This window comes from Protomyctophum parallelum, assembly GCF_964188405.1.
Source record: "Protomyctophum parallelum genome assembly, chromosome: 13".
In the NCBI taxonomy this organism is placed as follows: Eukaryota; Metazoa; Chordata; class Actinopteri; order Myctophiformes; family Myctophidae; genus Protomyctophum; species Protomyctophum parallelum.
In genome coordinates, this window is record NC_139708.1 from 35,480,630 (window position 1) to 35,495,479 (window position 14,850).

Genomic DNA, 14,850 nt, shown 5'->3' on the forward strand with positions numbered 1-14,850 from the left:
AATATTGACTTGGCAATTTGTCATTGCAATAATAACAGTAAAGAGCAACCTCAAGTGTAACATTACCCAGTGACGCCTGTGGTTGTAAAATTACATTTTATCTATTCTAAAATATATGTGGTATTGTTTTCTAGTTTTTCTAAATTTACATACTGTAGTCAATGGGTCCTACTGTTAATCCCCACAATGACTTTGGATGTTATATGATAAAGTCTAGCCTTTTGTGACTATGCATCCGAAAGAACAATATTCACAATGCATTAAAAAATAGTTTGAGGAAAGCTTAAGAGATTTTATTTAATTTTATGTTATTTAGAAAATGTGGGGGTCCTCAATTGGTCAAAATTAGAGCTGGAGAGACGAAGAGACCTTAGACCCCTGTTAATGAACAAACACTATGATTTACCGGTAATATAGAGCTTAACCTTTTCCCCCTGATATGTTTTGTTTGAACAAAAAAACATCACTTCATCACATTTAATCATCGTCTTTATCAGAGGCCTCCTGCAACAACATACCAAAGGATAATTCTTACAGCGCACTGTATAGTGTAAACATCATGAAATAAAAACTGTAACGTTTCATCCATGTGTGTTTTTTTTAAAGGGTCTGCAGACGATGGACCACGTGTCATTTTTAGCGTTGATCTCTGGCATCCGAATGTGGCTGCGGCAGAGCGACAAGCCTTGGACTTCATTTTCAGCCCTGACCTCTGAATTTGCTCCTGCAAAACCCATAGACGACTCGTAGGGGTGCCTTATCTTATAGCCTTGCTTGTTGTGGGTCATGAAATCTCAACGTTAACATCATTCCAGCCAATGAATCACTGTGTGAATCTACCCTGAAGCCTGATTTATAGTTTGCCATGCGACAATGTCGCGTGGCGAAAATGGCAGATCTACAAGCTCACAACCTGTCGCTGTGCGACATGATTTGAGCTTGTAGATCCGGTATTTTCGGCACGCGGCACCGTTGTACGACAAAGTATAAATCAGGTTTAAGAATTGTATAAGCCATTCAGCCCGAGCCTAAAGAGAGCAGAAAAAAAATCGTGTTCACTTTTTATTTTTAATAGTCACATATATACTATATGATGCTCATGAATGCTCATTTGCATGTGAAGACCTTTCCTCTTGACAAATAGATTTCGTTTTTGAAATGGTGCATGTGCTAATATGCCTTTAGGAAGTGAACGACTTTTCAGTCACTTTCGAGATGTTCTGTTTTGAAATCTTATCGAAAACTGTGAAAACAGAAGTTATATTAATGTGAACTTCAATAATGTCATTTTTGTTTCTAGTTGGGTGCCTTTACTTTACCGTATTATTTTAAACATTTACCTATATTTTGCAAACTGTGATTCTTCTTCTCCTTCTCCTTCTGCTTCTTCTTCTTCTTCTTCTTCTTCTTCTTCTTCTTCTTCTTCTTCTTATTGTCACTGTGGTTTGAATATGGCATGTGCTGCTCATAAAAATACACCATGGATCGTGTATATAGGGTTTGGGTTCATTCAGTTTCAATTTGAAGCCAACCCACGAAATGGTATGCGACAGATAAACCCGTGTTGACATGGTGTCAATGCACTTGAAACCTAAAATACATGCTTTATTGGAAAGTGCTTTCCATTGTGCTGCCAAGCAGAAATGTGATCAGCGCAATATTGGTAACAAAACAAAATGATTATGATGAATGACAATGATCAATGACATCATGTGATGATTTGTGGTCAGGGGCGGGGTATAGGGGTGTCTCGGAATATAATTCACATGTTTCAAAATCCACACATCTGTGAAATTTGTAATGAATAATAAATCTGTTGGAATCTCAATCGCAGATTGATTATTGTCTCCACCAGGCCGAAGGCATGTGGGGAGAGTATGTTTTGCACTCTGTCCGTCCGTGTGTCCGTCCGTGTGTCCGTCCGTCCGTCCGTGTGTCCGTGAGCAGCTAATCTCGGCCACCGTTAACCTGGTCGATGCCACATTTTGCACACACACTCCCTGGATGCCAACGATGAACCTCTGCCCCAAACTTTCCAGAACGGCCTGTTATAGCGCCACCAGGAGGCCGCTTTGTGCAAAACAAGTTTTTGCACAGTACACCTACAGATTTTGTCCAAACATCACGCAAATTGGTACACAGTCTCTCTAGAGCCATTCAACAAAACCGGTCTTTCAGATTTCTCAGACTCCATCCTGATTGGTTAAGATTGGCTTCCAAAGTTCACAGGAGTGCTCAGTTTCAAACAAAATGCTGCAAATCATGAACACATCGCGTGATTTCCGTGAAATTGTGCACCCACATTCCCACTAGGCCGAGGACGAAATGCCACATGAACAATTTCAACTCAGACTCAAGGTGGCGCTATACTGGCCGAAAAGTGTTTTTACCTCTAACTGCAGGATCTGTGGATAACTTTGTATGCCAACTCCCTAGAGGCCAAGGAAAAACCTTTGCCTGGAATTTTTCACATCTGCTCTTTATAGCGCCACCAGGAGGCCGACATATGTAAAACACATTTTCTATTATTACTCCTTCAGATTTTATCCAAATTTTACGCAAATCGGTATACACTATCTCCATAGTCATGTGATCAACACGGAGCGCCACCATTTCCCATCTTCCATCCTGATTGGCTAAGATTGGCTTCCAAAGCTCACACGATTCGTCCATTTAGAAAAAAGGCCACAAATCACAAACACAGTGTGCAATTTCCGTTAAATTATACACGCACATTTTCACTAGGCCGAGGACGACATGCCACAATTCTTTCCTCAAAATCAGCCTCACGGTGGCGCTATAACAGGCCAATTCCTGTTTTTAGCTATAACTGCATCGATCTGTATACAACTTATGTATGCACACATGGAAAAACATTGTACCTGCATCCCTCCAACACGAACCTCCGGCCCAAATCTTCCTCAACAGCCTGTTATAGCGCCACCATGAGGCCACAACCTGACCTGCCCTGGTGGAGACCTGTGCCGATTGGCACTTTGTCTAGTTCTGATTATTTTAATGGTCACTTCTCACATCAGAAAAGAAAAGAAAAGAAAAGAAAAGAAAAGAAAAGAAAAGAAAAGAAAAGAAAAGAAAAGAAAAGAAAAGAAAAGAAAAGAAAAGAAAAGAAAAAAGAAAGAAAGAAAGAAAGCAAGAAAAGAAACAAAAACAAAATGGATATGCGTACACTGTCTATCCACAAGGAATATTCAAATGAATACAAGGTTGTCTGTCGACAGACCTTCAACTTTGAGTGAATGTACAGTACAGTCAGTCTGCTCAGACCTACAAGCTCGTAGCGCGCCACCGAGTGGCGCGCTACGAGCTTGTAGGTCTGCTATTTTTGAAAAATCGAAGAACGACTGACATAGAAATATAGCTTTTTCAGAAAACTGTCAGGATGTAGAAGACATTTTTGGGGCTCAAGCTGGTGTGGAGTGACCCTGATGGCTTGCAGCACAAAGGACTGGCCAAGCACTTTGTGGTGTTCTGAGGAGGGATGAGTCTGTGAATGAAACATGCTCCATCCTCATCTTCACTAGCTCATTACAGTTAGGATATCTCCAGGATACATGTCGTCCAATGTAAAAACGATTAAAAAAATACATGCTATATAGTATATACACACCGTAGTCCGATGTAAAAACCATAAAATATACCTTGCTACATTATGTCGTCCAATGTAAAAAGCATACAAAACGTCGAAAACCATGTAAAAAGAACGATGCTACACCATGTGTTGTCCAATGTGAAAATTTGAAGAATTGCCATGCTACACTACAAAATGTCTTCCAATCAAAAAAGAATAAAGAAATTGCATGGTATTATGTCATCCAATGTAAAAACAAAACAAAAACATGCCATGCTACACTATGTCCAGCTGCACATCAACTATGGTTTTGAATTCCCTCACCAGCTTTGGCATCCCTTGTGTTGACAGAATATACCACGGTAAAGAGAGGGAGAACATTTTCAGCATCCAGTTGCACACATTGAAGGACCTAAGCCTAGAAGAACAGCTTTGTATGTAGAGGGCCTCAGTGTTGACAGTACAGTGCAGTTTATTGTCCATGAAGTAGATTGCCCCCCCACCCCCCAGTGATGTCATTATTGTAAATTATGTGAATGTGAAAACTACAATCCTTGCATCCTGCTCTTTACCTCTACCCTCGGTGGACGTGACAATGGCACTGTGTTTATAATTTGGATTCAGAAAATACGAATGAGGTTGATGATGTAATATGGCGACCATATATCATGTGGATGCCCACGTCAGTGTGTGCAATAAGTATAAAGTATAAATTGTGGGAAGTGGGAACACTGCAGGGAACAGACCAGTTAACAGTGTGAACTGTTCAAATCAAAACCATACTGCACATCTCTTGGGTGTTTCTCAAACAGGCCCATGTGCAGATTAGCGTGTCATACATAATCAGAATATGATGATTATACAACAATGCAGAAGTGCAGTGTGTGACACCATCAGATTAGTAATCCTTTAAGATTAAATATGGTAACAACCGATGGAAATGAAGCACACAGGCAACTTCTAAATGAATACTCTTTTATTTGAACACCAAAACACAAACTAACTTCATTCCATGCTATATATACAGTAGGGTGTAGCCCAGGTCACCCATGGTTTCCGAAACAAAACAAATAAATTATGAATTAATATAACATAGATTGACATGACACATGAATTCCCTGCAATACATGGCAACACAATAATGAACAATATGTGAAGTCTCTCCTCAGCCACGAACCGTCAGGAACTCTACAATATACAGAAATGAACCACTTAAACCCAGTACACTTTCAGCTATATCTTGCGCCACCCCTTACTTTTTTTAATAAAATATTTTAAAATAGTAAGAAATGGCAAATAAGTGCTTGTTGAAACGAATGCACTGCAGATTAATAACAAATTGAATTCTTGCTGGAATTTATCTCCCTTTTGTTCATTTTTTTGTTTACTCCGTAGATGAGTTTGTGTTGACGATTTTGTCTCATCTGCCATCTGCTCATCTGAGAGGCCCATGATTAGGATTACAGAGGCTGAACTAATCCTCCCCTTCCGAGAGACAGATTATTCCAGAGATTGTTATATATGTATTATGTATATGTTAACATATAAGTATCTGGGTTTACAATGTATCCTTCAGGGATTGATTGAGTGTTCTGGGCCAAAGGACCACAAGCTCTCAAGCTTTGTTGTTTTATTATTTTAACAAATATATACATACAATATTATGTTGATTAGACATTATGTATTGACAAAATGAGTACAGTATATGCTGAAGTCCAATCTCATCTAAATGTAACATTGTTTATACAGTTTATATACAGTTTATCTATACTTGTTGAAGAGGGAGGCTATGGTAGTTGGCATTTTGGTCAACTTGTGGCCACGAGTCTCAGATGTTGAAGTAGATGAGGGAGTTCATATCTTTCTTAGAAAGTCATGGCTACCTATGAATCAAAGTTTATTTTCTCAATTTTCTTTCTGTAATGACCCTGAGTATGCAACAGTGGGTTTTAGCAGGTCCCAAATCCCAGGAATATTTTCATTATCTAACTAACAGATTGGACCGTCTGTTAGATTTGGGTCCAATAATGAGGTACATCCTCCACCATCAACACGTGTGTGTCTGTTCCTGCTGAGCATCCAAGATTCACAGATGCAAATCAGTGTGGGTGAATAACCCCTTCTGGAAAGGACAACCCCAAAAGCCAGCTGTCTCTGCAGCTTCAGTCGGAAGGCATATAAGAGTCACAACCGAACCAACATACATACATAGTATGGGATACATTTTCTTTTACCAAGTCCTCTGCTAAAAGAAGTACATCTGAGTTTGCTTTCTTAAAAAACAATCATCAACATCCACACAATGATGTCTCAGTCTGTACCAGATTTTCTGTGAATTAAAATGGACATGGATTGACTTAAAAATAAACATGATATCCAAAAGATTTCCCAGAACATAAAATCAAGTCATTTTGTACATGAACCCAAAAACAAAACCCAAATACATTAAAACAAAAACAATCTTTTCACTTCACTGTCAGTTCCTGTGACATAATTTTGTTCTCTTCAGAATCAGCTAGGCTATATTTGTCACATCACAGGTTTACAGGTTCATTTAATTCCTGTGACATAATTTTGTGCTGTTTATTTTCTTAATTTCCACTTTTGTGCTCTTCATGCCGGTGATATAATTTTGTGCTCTTCAGTCCCGTGACATCATTTTCACAAACTCTGAATAGGAAAAAGGCAGGGTGTAAGTGATATGTTTTTTACTGCAATAAGTGATAAATAGAACATTTTATTCAGTCAGAACTCTGCAAAGAGGCAAAAAGTCATCTTCCCCTCCTGTATCAGCATCACATTTCTAGTTCAGTCAAGTATCTTAGTATAAATGTGTGAAGTTATAAGATGTGTCACTGCAAGATGGTGCAGAGCGAAAATCTTCATGTGAATTGCTGCAGCATTGTTGCCTCCTGTTTTTATCGATCCATCAGCAGCCGTTGCTTCAAAATTTCGGTGATCTTAAGGCCTATTCTAGCCATGGTTCACATGACGCTCGTACTTGATAATCATCATGACAGTCATGTTTCAGGGCTAGGCCTATTCATACTCCAGTTTTCGGTGATGAGGTGACCACCACTATCACTGAAAACGACACCATGACGTCACTGAGCTGCGGTGAAGAGAAAACCACCGCTCTCCCCCCAACCCTTCTCTCTGTTTTTACTAACCACCGAGACGGTGGTCACCCAGACTCGCTGAACCACTGAAAAGGTGGCGACCTCTTCACCTAAAATTGGATTATGAATAGGCCTTTAGTCACTTATGCCCTGCCATTTGGTGCCCAGTGCTATAGCACTTGCATTAAGCCTGCACTGGTGGTAGTAGTAGTAGTATAGTAGTAGTAGTAGAAGACAGTAATAGGCTAGTTGTAGTAGTATGCAGACAGACAATAGGCCTTTAGTGTCAATCTTTCATGAACATGGTTGTCTAGTTAGGATAATAGCTGTCCTGCAAGTAGTGTCTTGAATATGCAGTACTGCGTGTCGAATGGTAACGGCTGAAATAGTCCTGGCTGGGGTGGCTAAGGTCTTTCATAATCCTACAGGTAAATACTGACTCTGTACAATGATGTTTAGCCAACATTGAATAAGTTTGTTAATGTTTTAATATCGATGGACATCTAAAAAATAAAACAATTAACATGACATGGTCAATGTTTATGTACGATGCTTCAGTACATACGATGTACTGAAGCTGTGAATAGACACAATGGCGTGTACTGTATTGACACCAGTGTGGTCTAAAAGCTGTGACTGTAGACTGATCTAAACATGTTTTATATCCAATGACCAACTGCCATGCAAAATGCTGTATTCTAAGCAGCTGTATTCTAAAACTCAAAATATGGTCCTTTAAAGAGACTTCTGTCCACAAACGATAAGATAAGGTTTGCTGTATGCATGTATAGCAGCTTAAGTTTAGATGTGATTGCTTAACCTTTGGAGACAGAGCTAGATGACAGACGGACTGAAATACAGACAAATCCTGTTCCAGGTGGCTATAGGCCCCATATGGAACTAGTGTGTGTGTGTGTGTGTGTGTGTGTGTGTGTGTGTGTGTGTGTGTGTGTGCGTGCGTGCGTGCGTGCGTGCGTGCGTGCGTGCGTGCGTGCGTGCGTGCGTACTGCGTGCGTGCGTGCGTGCGTCTCACCCTCAAAGTCCACAGTCCCATCTCCATTATTGTCAGCTTCTCTGACGACAGCGTCAATCTCATTTTTGCTGGTCTGTTCACCTAATAGCTTTGCCATGGCATGTCTGAGCTCATCTGATGTTATAGAACCATCGCCATCCATATCAAACTGCAGGAAACAAAATGAGAATAACTTAAGGATTACCATACTTTAAGTATACCTTCATTAATTCAGTTTAGCAGCACGTCAACCTAATGGGGGAAAATAAATGTTATGTCGCCACCATGTTTTGTGAACTGGATCAAGCAGAAATTAAACCCGAACCAGCCTGGCTGTCGCTGATAAATCCAGAATCAAAGATCAAACTCTGCTTATAGTTCACCCCCAACTTTATACAGTATAGCAGCAGCAAAGCACATTAATGTCATTTATGTCCACCAGGTAGTGCAAGAGATGCCTTGTTGGAGACAGCTGTCTTTACAATGATTTAGGTCTCAACAGGCACAATGTGATCACATCAAACATATCATAGACATCAAACTGTAAAGTCTGAATAGAGCATGTAGTGAGTGTGAGAGAAAGGGTGTTTCAGTATAGCTCACCTCTTTGAAAGCTTCTTTAAGTTCCTTCAGCCCGATCATCCCTGCAGTTTCAGCCAGTAGTTTGGGGCTCATCAACTCCACAAAATCCTCAAAATCTACCCTCCCTCCCACTGTGGTAAGACGGGACAACACAATTGTTAGATGCATGCAACTGCAGCGACCATAGAACCACACAGCATATATATGTATGTAGCTATTTATTTTAGAAAGCTACTGCACAATTTGGGACATTTTACTGTATAATGTTATTTTAAACAATCTGTATGGCAGAATATGTAATTAGAATATAATAGCACGTCTGCAGTGGCTGGAGGTGATCTATGACCCTCCTCTTGTTTGACGTGAATCTTTTGGTGATTTCTGTGACCATGCAGCTAGTAGGCCTGAACCAGTTTTTCACAAACAATCCTGACCCGGACCCATTTCTTTATGGGTAAATAGGCTAGCATTTTTGTTCACGTCTTGTAATCAAAAATCATATTTTCAGTCTGTCTGTCTGTCTGTCCGTCCGTCCATCCATCCATCCATCCATCCGTCCGTCTGTCTGTCCATCCATCCGTCCGTCCGTCCGTCCGTCCGTCTCTCTGTCTGTCTGTCATTTTTCAATTCTTTATACTTTATACTCCCTCCCCTACATCTCAGAGGAAAATATAGTTACTATGGTTTCTTGGCAGATTTAGATGATTAATTATGAATCTACAAAACACATTAACCACTTGAGCCCTATTTTATACTTCAGCTATTCAAAAATAGCTCACCTTTTGCTTCCCAATTTGGGACCTATATATCTTTGTTGTACTGTTGTAAAGGGTAATATAATGAATACAGCCATTTCCCTTTCCCAAAAGCATGTGCCAAAAAAGAGCTAATGGATGTCACTCACAATTCATATTGACATTCTGGCTTAGTTCGATCAGTTCCATCTCAGTTGGCATGTAACCCATGGTCCTCATCAGGTTCCCCAGGTCTTTGCAAGATATTAATCCATCCTTGTCTTTATCAAACTCCACAAAAGCCTCACGTAGCTCTAAAAAGAAATTAAAATAAATTAGCTGTTGAGCACTAACCTCATACCTCAATTATTTGTCATTTAATGCCCTACTTTGTCATACAAGAATGTCAAGAACAATTAGTGAAAATAACCAATCTACAAGCTCACAATTCTCATTCGTGAAAAGTAATGGTTTTGTACAAGGTTTCCACCCACAGTACGGAAAAGATTTAAGATCATCTTAAATAAAGGAATGCAAAGAGTCACCTTCTACTTCATCTTGCGACAGGGTCCTTGTCTGCAAAACAATATCATGAAAGAATTAATTTACTTTTTCATAATCTTTGCTTTGGCAGCTAAATGACTAAATCAACTGAGATCAAGTCAATATCTGTGCAACGACTTTTTAGCAAATTGCTTTTTTTCCCATCAAAACGAAACAATCAATTCATGCATGGTTTGATTTGCTGGTGGTATGGCTCTGCTTAAGGATATCTCCTCTGGTCATACATTTTAATGGCCGGTGCGGATATGTTTATCCATGCTTGTGGGCAAGACTTAATTCATGCATTTCCTTTGGGAAATGTAGACTCTCTGATATAATATTTTACAATATCACAATTAAACAATTTAATTATAAATGAACATTAAGCCCTATTTTGAGCATTTTTTTGTTTTAAATGACAATTTTGTAATATCTGATTTACAAGCAACACCATAGCATCTTTGTTTAAATTGTTGAACACAAAATGTATCAATTAGCACTACAATTAATTTAAAAAAAGGGAATCATATCTTGGAGAAACATACAGTAAATAGAATCCATATAGCACATGTTCACTTACTCTCCTCTTCCCTCCTCTTAGGAAGATGCATGCTGGTCCCAGACTCATGACCACGGGCTCAGTGGAGATGTCCTTCCTGTGTGTGTACTGTGTTCTTGTTCAAAGCCCGTCTCTCGGCGCTCTAAGTTACAGCCGCTGTGTTGTTCCTTATGACGTGTGCATCCGTGATCACTGTTGATCTGTATATGCCAGTGAGGGGGGGGGGGGGGGGGGAGGATGGGGGGGGGGGGGGGGGGTCTCAGCCGGATTATCTTTCTGTGCTTTCTCCAGTCTATAAAAGACGGATGGATGGGCTTAACACTGTGAATATACAGCGCTTTTGTTAGTTGAAACATTAAAAAATATATACATTCATGCTGAAATTACATTTAGTCTGCGGTGAAACATAAGTAATACTAGTATGAGAGGCAAAATACTGTTTAAAAAAAGTACTCCTACACTGTAAAATCATCTGTGTTAGGGAGGACACAGTACTGAACAATATTTCATCTATTAGATAGCTAGATCGTCGCCGTCTTCACGTAAGGCTATATGTGAGTGACATTAGATCCGGTAGGGCTCTAGCTACTCTCACAGAGTGAAACTGGAAGGGGTATTTGTACGGATGAGTGAGTGGAAGAGAAACAACCTCTGTCATCAGATGGGGTAGGATCCTGAATGCCATTACATAATATATCATGGAAATATGTATTCTAATGGACTGGTATTAGATAAGGGTTGGTATTATGTATACATTATAGTAATGTCCACAATCCATCATGTGTAATGTCCACAATCCATGAAGGATTCCAATTCATGTCTGATAATGCTCACATTGATAATGCACTACACACATGTACAAGAATTAAAGGAGAATTCATGCTAGAAGGCTTTCTTACCTTTATATGTAGTTGTTATGTCCCCACCATAGGGCTTATGTTAGGGGAAATAGCCAATAATGCACTTTTGCACAAAATAACACCTGGACCTCTTTGGTGGGGGCGTAACAACTACAAATAAAGGTAAGAAAGCCTTTAGCATGGAATTCTCCTTTAAAGCAAGCCGTTATTAATTGTAGTATGAGAAATATATTGTGGAGAAGTCACACGGCTTGTAGACGAATTGCATGTATTTAATGCATGTATTTAATTACGTCTGACCAGAAGCAGGGATAAAACAATAAAGCAATGACCAGACAGGGATTTCAAAAGCAGAGCGCCCCAGCAAATGGAAACCTGGTAATCTATGTTGTCCATAGATTACCAATCAGAACCTATAGAAAGTGCACACCCAATGGTCCACAATCTTATATAACAGCCTTCATGATGTCTTCAACTATATCCTGCAAATCTTCTTACATAACAAAGTTAATCCTTGTGTTTGACTGCTTACAAACACCATTCATATTCAAATAACAGGGTAATTTACAATTTATGCACCCATTGATTGTAAATGCTAGGGATGGGGTAATTAATCTAATTATTGTTAGATGAGATGACTGAACTCTCCTGAAACCTGTTTCGATTGATAATGGATAGACAGGCCAACAACCACTGCCGAACTGGCTTACCTGAGGTTAAAGTAGTTTTATCTCAGACATTTATTTTTAAGATTATACTGTTATACAATGTGTGGGAAGTTTTGTTTTTGCACTTTGTTTTTGCCACGTACTTCCTTCCATCTGTTTGTGTGAAACTAGTTGTGAAATGTCTAAATGGCCGACATGAAACTCATATTTAATGTGTTCTTTGAACCTAATACATCAGCCCCTCCCTCAAGAAGTCCTGATGCAAATCATGTGTACAGTATACTATATACATCTGAGGAGATTATCTATGTGCTGTTGTTTTGTGAGGAGCAATTGAGGTTGCATCTAACGGATGGAGGTCAAACTGTCTCTTCTGTTGATGGCTCTTTGTCTGCCCTGTGAGATTTGAGATTTGATGTGTTTACTGATTTTGTATTCCATTCCACGTAATTCATATAGTTATTATCACTTCTATAATTCTCTCTCTCACATTTACCTCTTTCTTTCTTTGTGTGTCTTCTCTTATACTTTTTAATCAGGTTTGAATGGACAGGCCATGGAGTCCATTCCTTCCAGTTCAGTGCAGAAAAGGCCTGGAGAAACTCTCAGTCTTTCATGTAGGGGAACTGGGTTTACATTCGGCAGCTATGGAATGCACTGGATAAAACAACACGAAGGAAAAGCACTGCAATGGATTGGGGCTATTTGGTACGATGCAAGTAAAACAGTTTATGCCAGTAGTGTCGAAGGACGTATAGAAATCACCAGAGACAATACCAACAACATGGTATATATGACACTCTAACCTGAAGCCAGAAGACTCTGCTGTGTATTACTGTGCGAGATACCACAGTGCTGTGTGAGAGTATAAACTGCACAAAAAACATTTAGAGATTATTTTAGTCAACAGGGGGCAGTAAACGGTCAGACATCAGTTAACACTAAACAGGGTAAAACTCACACTCATCAAACATAATTGTTATTTGAGTCTGAATGTTATCATCAATGTTAAAACCAAACAAAAAGCATTTCGAACAGAATTACATCTTCCAACTGTCGCACACAATCATAAAGCATACATATAGTATTCAGAAAGATGAGGGTTCGGGACATGCACACCCACACAAAACCATCAGTAACAGTTGACAGACTTCCTGAAACTGAAGACAAAAACATTTCCTGTTTCTATATGCAGTGAAATCCTAGCCTGGTTATCAGACTGTAGCTTTCTTGAAGCTACATTTCAAATGAATTCTGTGTTCAAGATATTAATCTATTAATTAATCTATACAGTAGGCCTAAATCTCAGTCTTAATAATATATCGATAATGGTGACATTTGTCTCTGTAAAGTAAATGAAAAACCTTTATAATAGCTTTGTGTCATTATGTATAAAACATCCTAACAGCTCTCATATAAATTACATTTATTTATGGTTGAGACAATCAGTCCTTCCCTCTTTCCCCACACAATAATCCATTATTATAAACATTTCATAAATAAATTCCATGATCAAGATGAACCATGACAGTAATCTAGTCTTGCTAATGGTAACATCTGTAAAGAACATGCATGAATAATGTTAATAATAGCTTTGTATTTGTAATTATGTAAAACACATATTTGGTTTCCTCATCCTAGCAGTCCTCATATAAATGCCATTCACTTGTAGTTGAGGGAGTCAGTCCGTCCCTCTGAGAAGAGCAGCTTCCATCAGTTCATCTTATAAAAACCATGTTCTCTGTAGCTCTGCTGCTGCTGGCAGCTGGTTCCTGTGAGTCTCTCTAGATTGTTTATAATCGAATCGAATACAGGTGTAAATTGATATTTATTACTAAACGATTCTCTTTTCAACAGGTGTGAACAGTCAGACACTGACTCAGCCAGCCTCCCTGACTGTCCAGCCTGCTCAAACACTGACCGTCACCTGTCAGGTCTCATATTCTTTGGGTAGCTATTTTACAGCATGGATCAGACAACCTGCAGGGAAAGGACTGGAGTGGATTGGGACGAAATCTACAGGAGCGGAATACTATAAGGATTCCCTCAAAAACAAGTTTAGTATCTCATTAGACTCTTCCAGCAACACAGTGACTCTGAATGGACAGAATTTGCAGCCTGAAGACACAGCTGTGTATTATTGTGCCAAGGCCACACAGTAATACGAACCATCAGTAGACATGAACAAAAACCCTACATCCCTCAGCAGTTACTGTAATACCTGAAACCACCAGAGGAGGCACTCACATCATATGACTGAATTGAATGATGAAAACAAATACCTTATTAATCAAACAAAGTGTTTTCTACAGATATGGTATTGTAGTTCACATTCAAAGCTGGAAGATATTATTTAGAAAACAATGGCAACATAAATTATTACATAAGATAAGATTTTCTATTTCTGTAACCTACACTACAGTTTGTTTAAGTCAACTTGGTTCCTTGCTTCATCATTCAAACCTGAACGGTTTGTCACAACAATAAAGTACCTTTACCTGCTTTTCACAAAAACTTGGGTTGAAATGTTTGTCGAAATTTGCACGAAACAAAAGTAACATGTGTCTCACCAATGATCAGCTATTTGGATGTTGTGACATAACTATATTTTAAACACATACAAATATTCATGTATTTTCCTTATTCAACATCACTCCGTTGATGGTTTTCAAATCCATCCTCCCTCTATAAGTCAGTGCCTGTTCTATGCAAAGTCTACTTCACTGTCACACTGCTATAAGGAGTTCATGTTGCTCACAGGTGAATGATCAGAAGAAGAACATCTCCCACAGTTCAGCTTCAACACCATGTCCTCTGTAGCTCTGTTGTTGCTGCTGCTGACAGCTGGAATAATATGTAAGTCTCTGGTGAAATACTGTAGTAATAACATTATCAATTGTCAATTTATAATGAAGTATTGCACATAATTAGATTTTCACTTGTTTGTTCTTAATTCCTCTCAGGTGTTAGTGGTGAAACACTGACTCAGCCAGCCTCCCTGACTGTCCAGCCTGGTCAAACACTGACCATCACCTGTCAGGTCTCATATTCTGTTCATAGCTATAATACAGCATGGATCAGACAACCTGCAGGGAAAGGACTGGAGTGGATTGGAGAAATATGTTGTAGTGGAAGCACACACCAAAAGGATTCTCTGAAGAATAAGTTCAGCCTGGCTGTAGAT

At 39.2% G+C, this 14,850-nt stretch overlaps 2 protein-coding genes across 2 annotated transcripts in view; one reads left to right on the plus strand and one right to left on the minus strand.

The window, feature by feature from the left end:
- Positions 1-716, plus strand: part of asphd1 (aspartate beta-hydroxylase domain containing 1) — a gene marked incomplete at both ends in the record, with an annotated part of 4,316 nt that extends 3,600 nt beyond the window's left edge. The window contains one exon of the mRNA XM_083779849.1: positions 607-716. Coding sequence (XP_083635975.1) covers positions 607-716 — 110 coding nt within the window. The remainder of the gene's footprint in view (positions 1-606) is intronic.
- A 5,514-nt stretch (positions 717-6,230) lies between these two features.
- cabp5b (calcium binding protein 5b) lies at positions 6,231-10,207 on the minus strand (the record flags this gene model as incomplete). The annotated part of the gene is made up of 6 exons (XM_083778897.1): positions 6,231-6,259; positions 7,742-7,889; positions 8,324-8,433; positions 9,207-9,350; positions 9,582-9,612; positions 10,160-10,207. 6 exons carry the CDS (start codon positions 10,205-10,207, stop codon positions 6,231-6,233), a joined length of 510 nt encoding a protein of 169 aa, XP_083635023.1.
- Between the last annotated feature and the right edge of the window lie 4,643 nt (positions 10,208-14,850).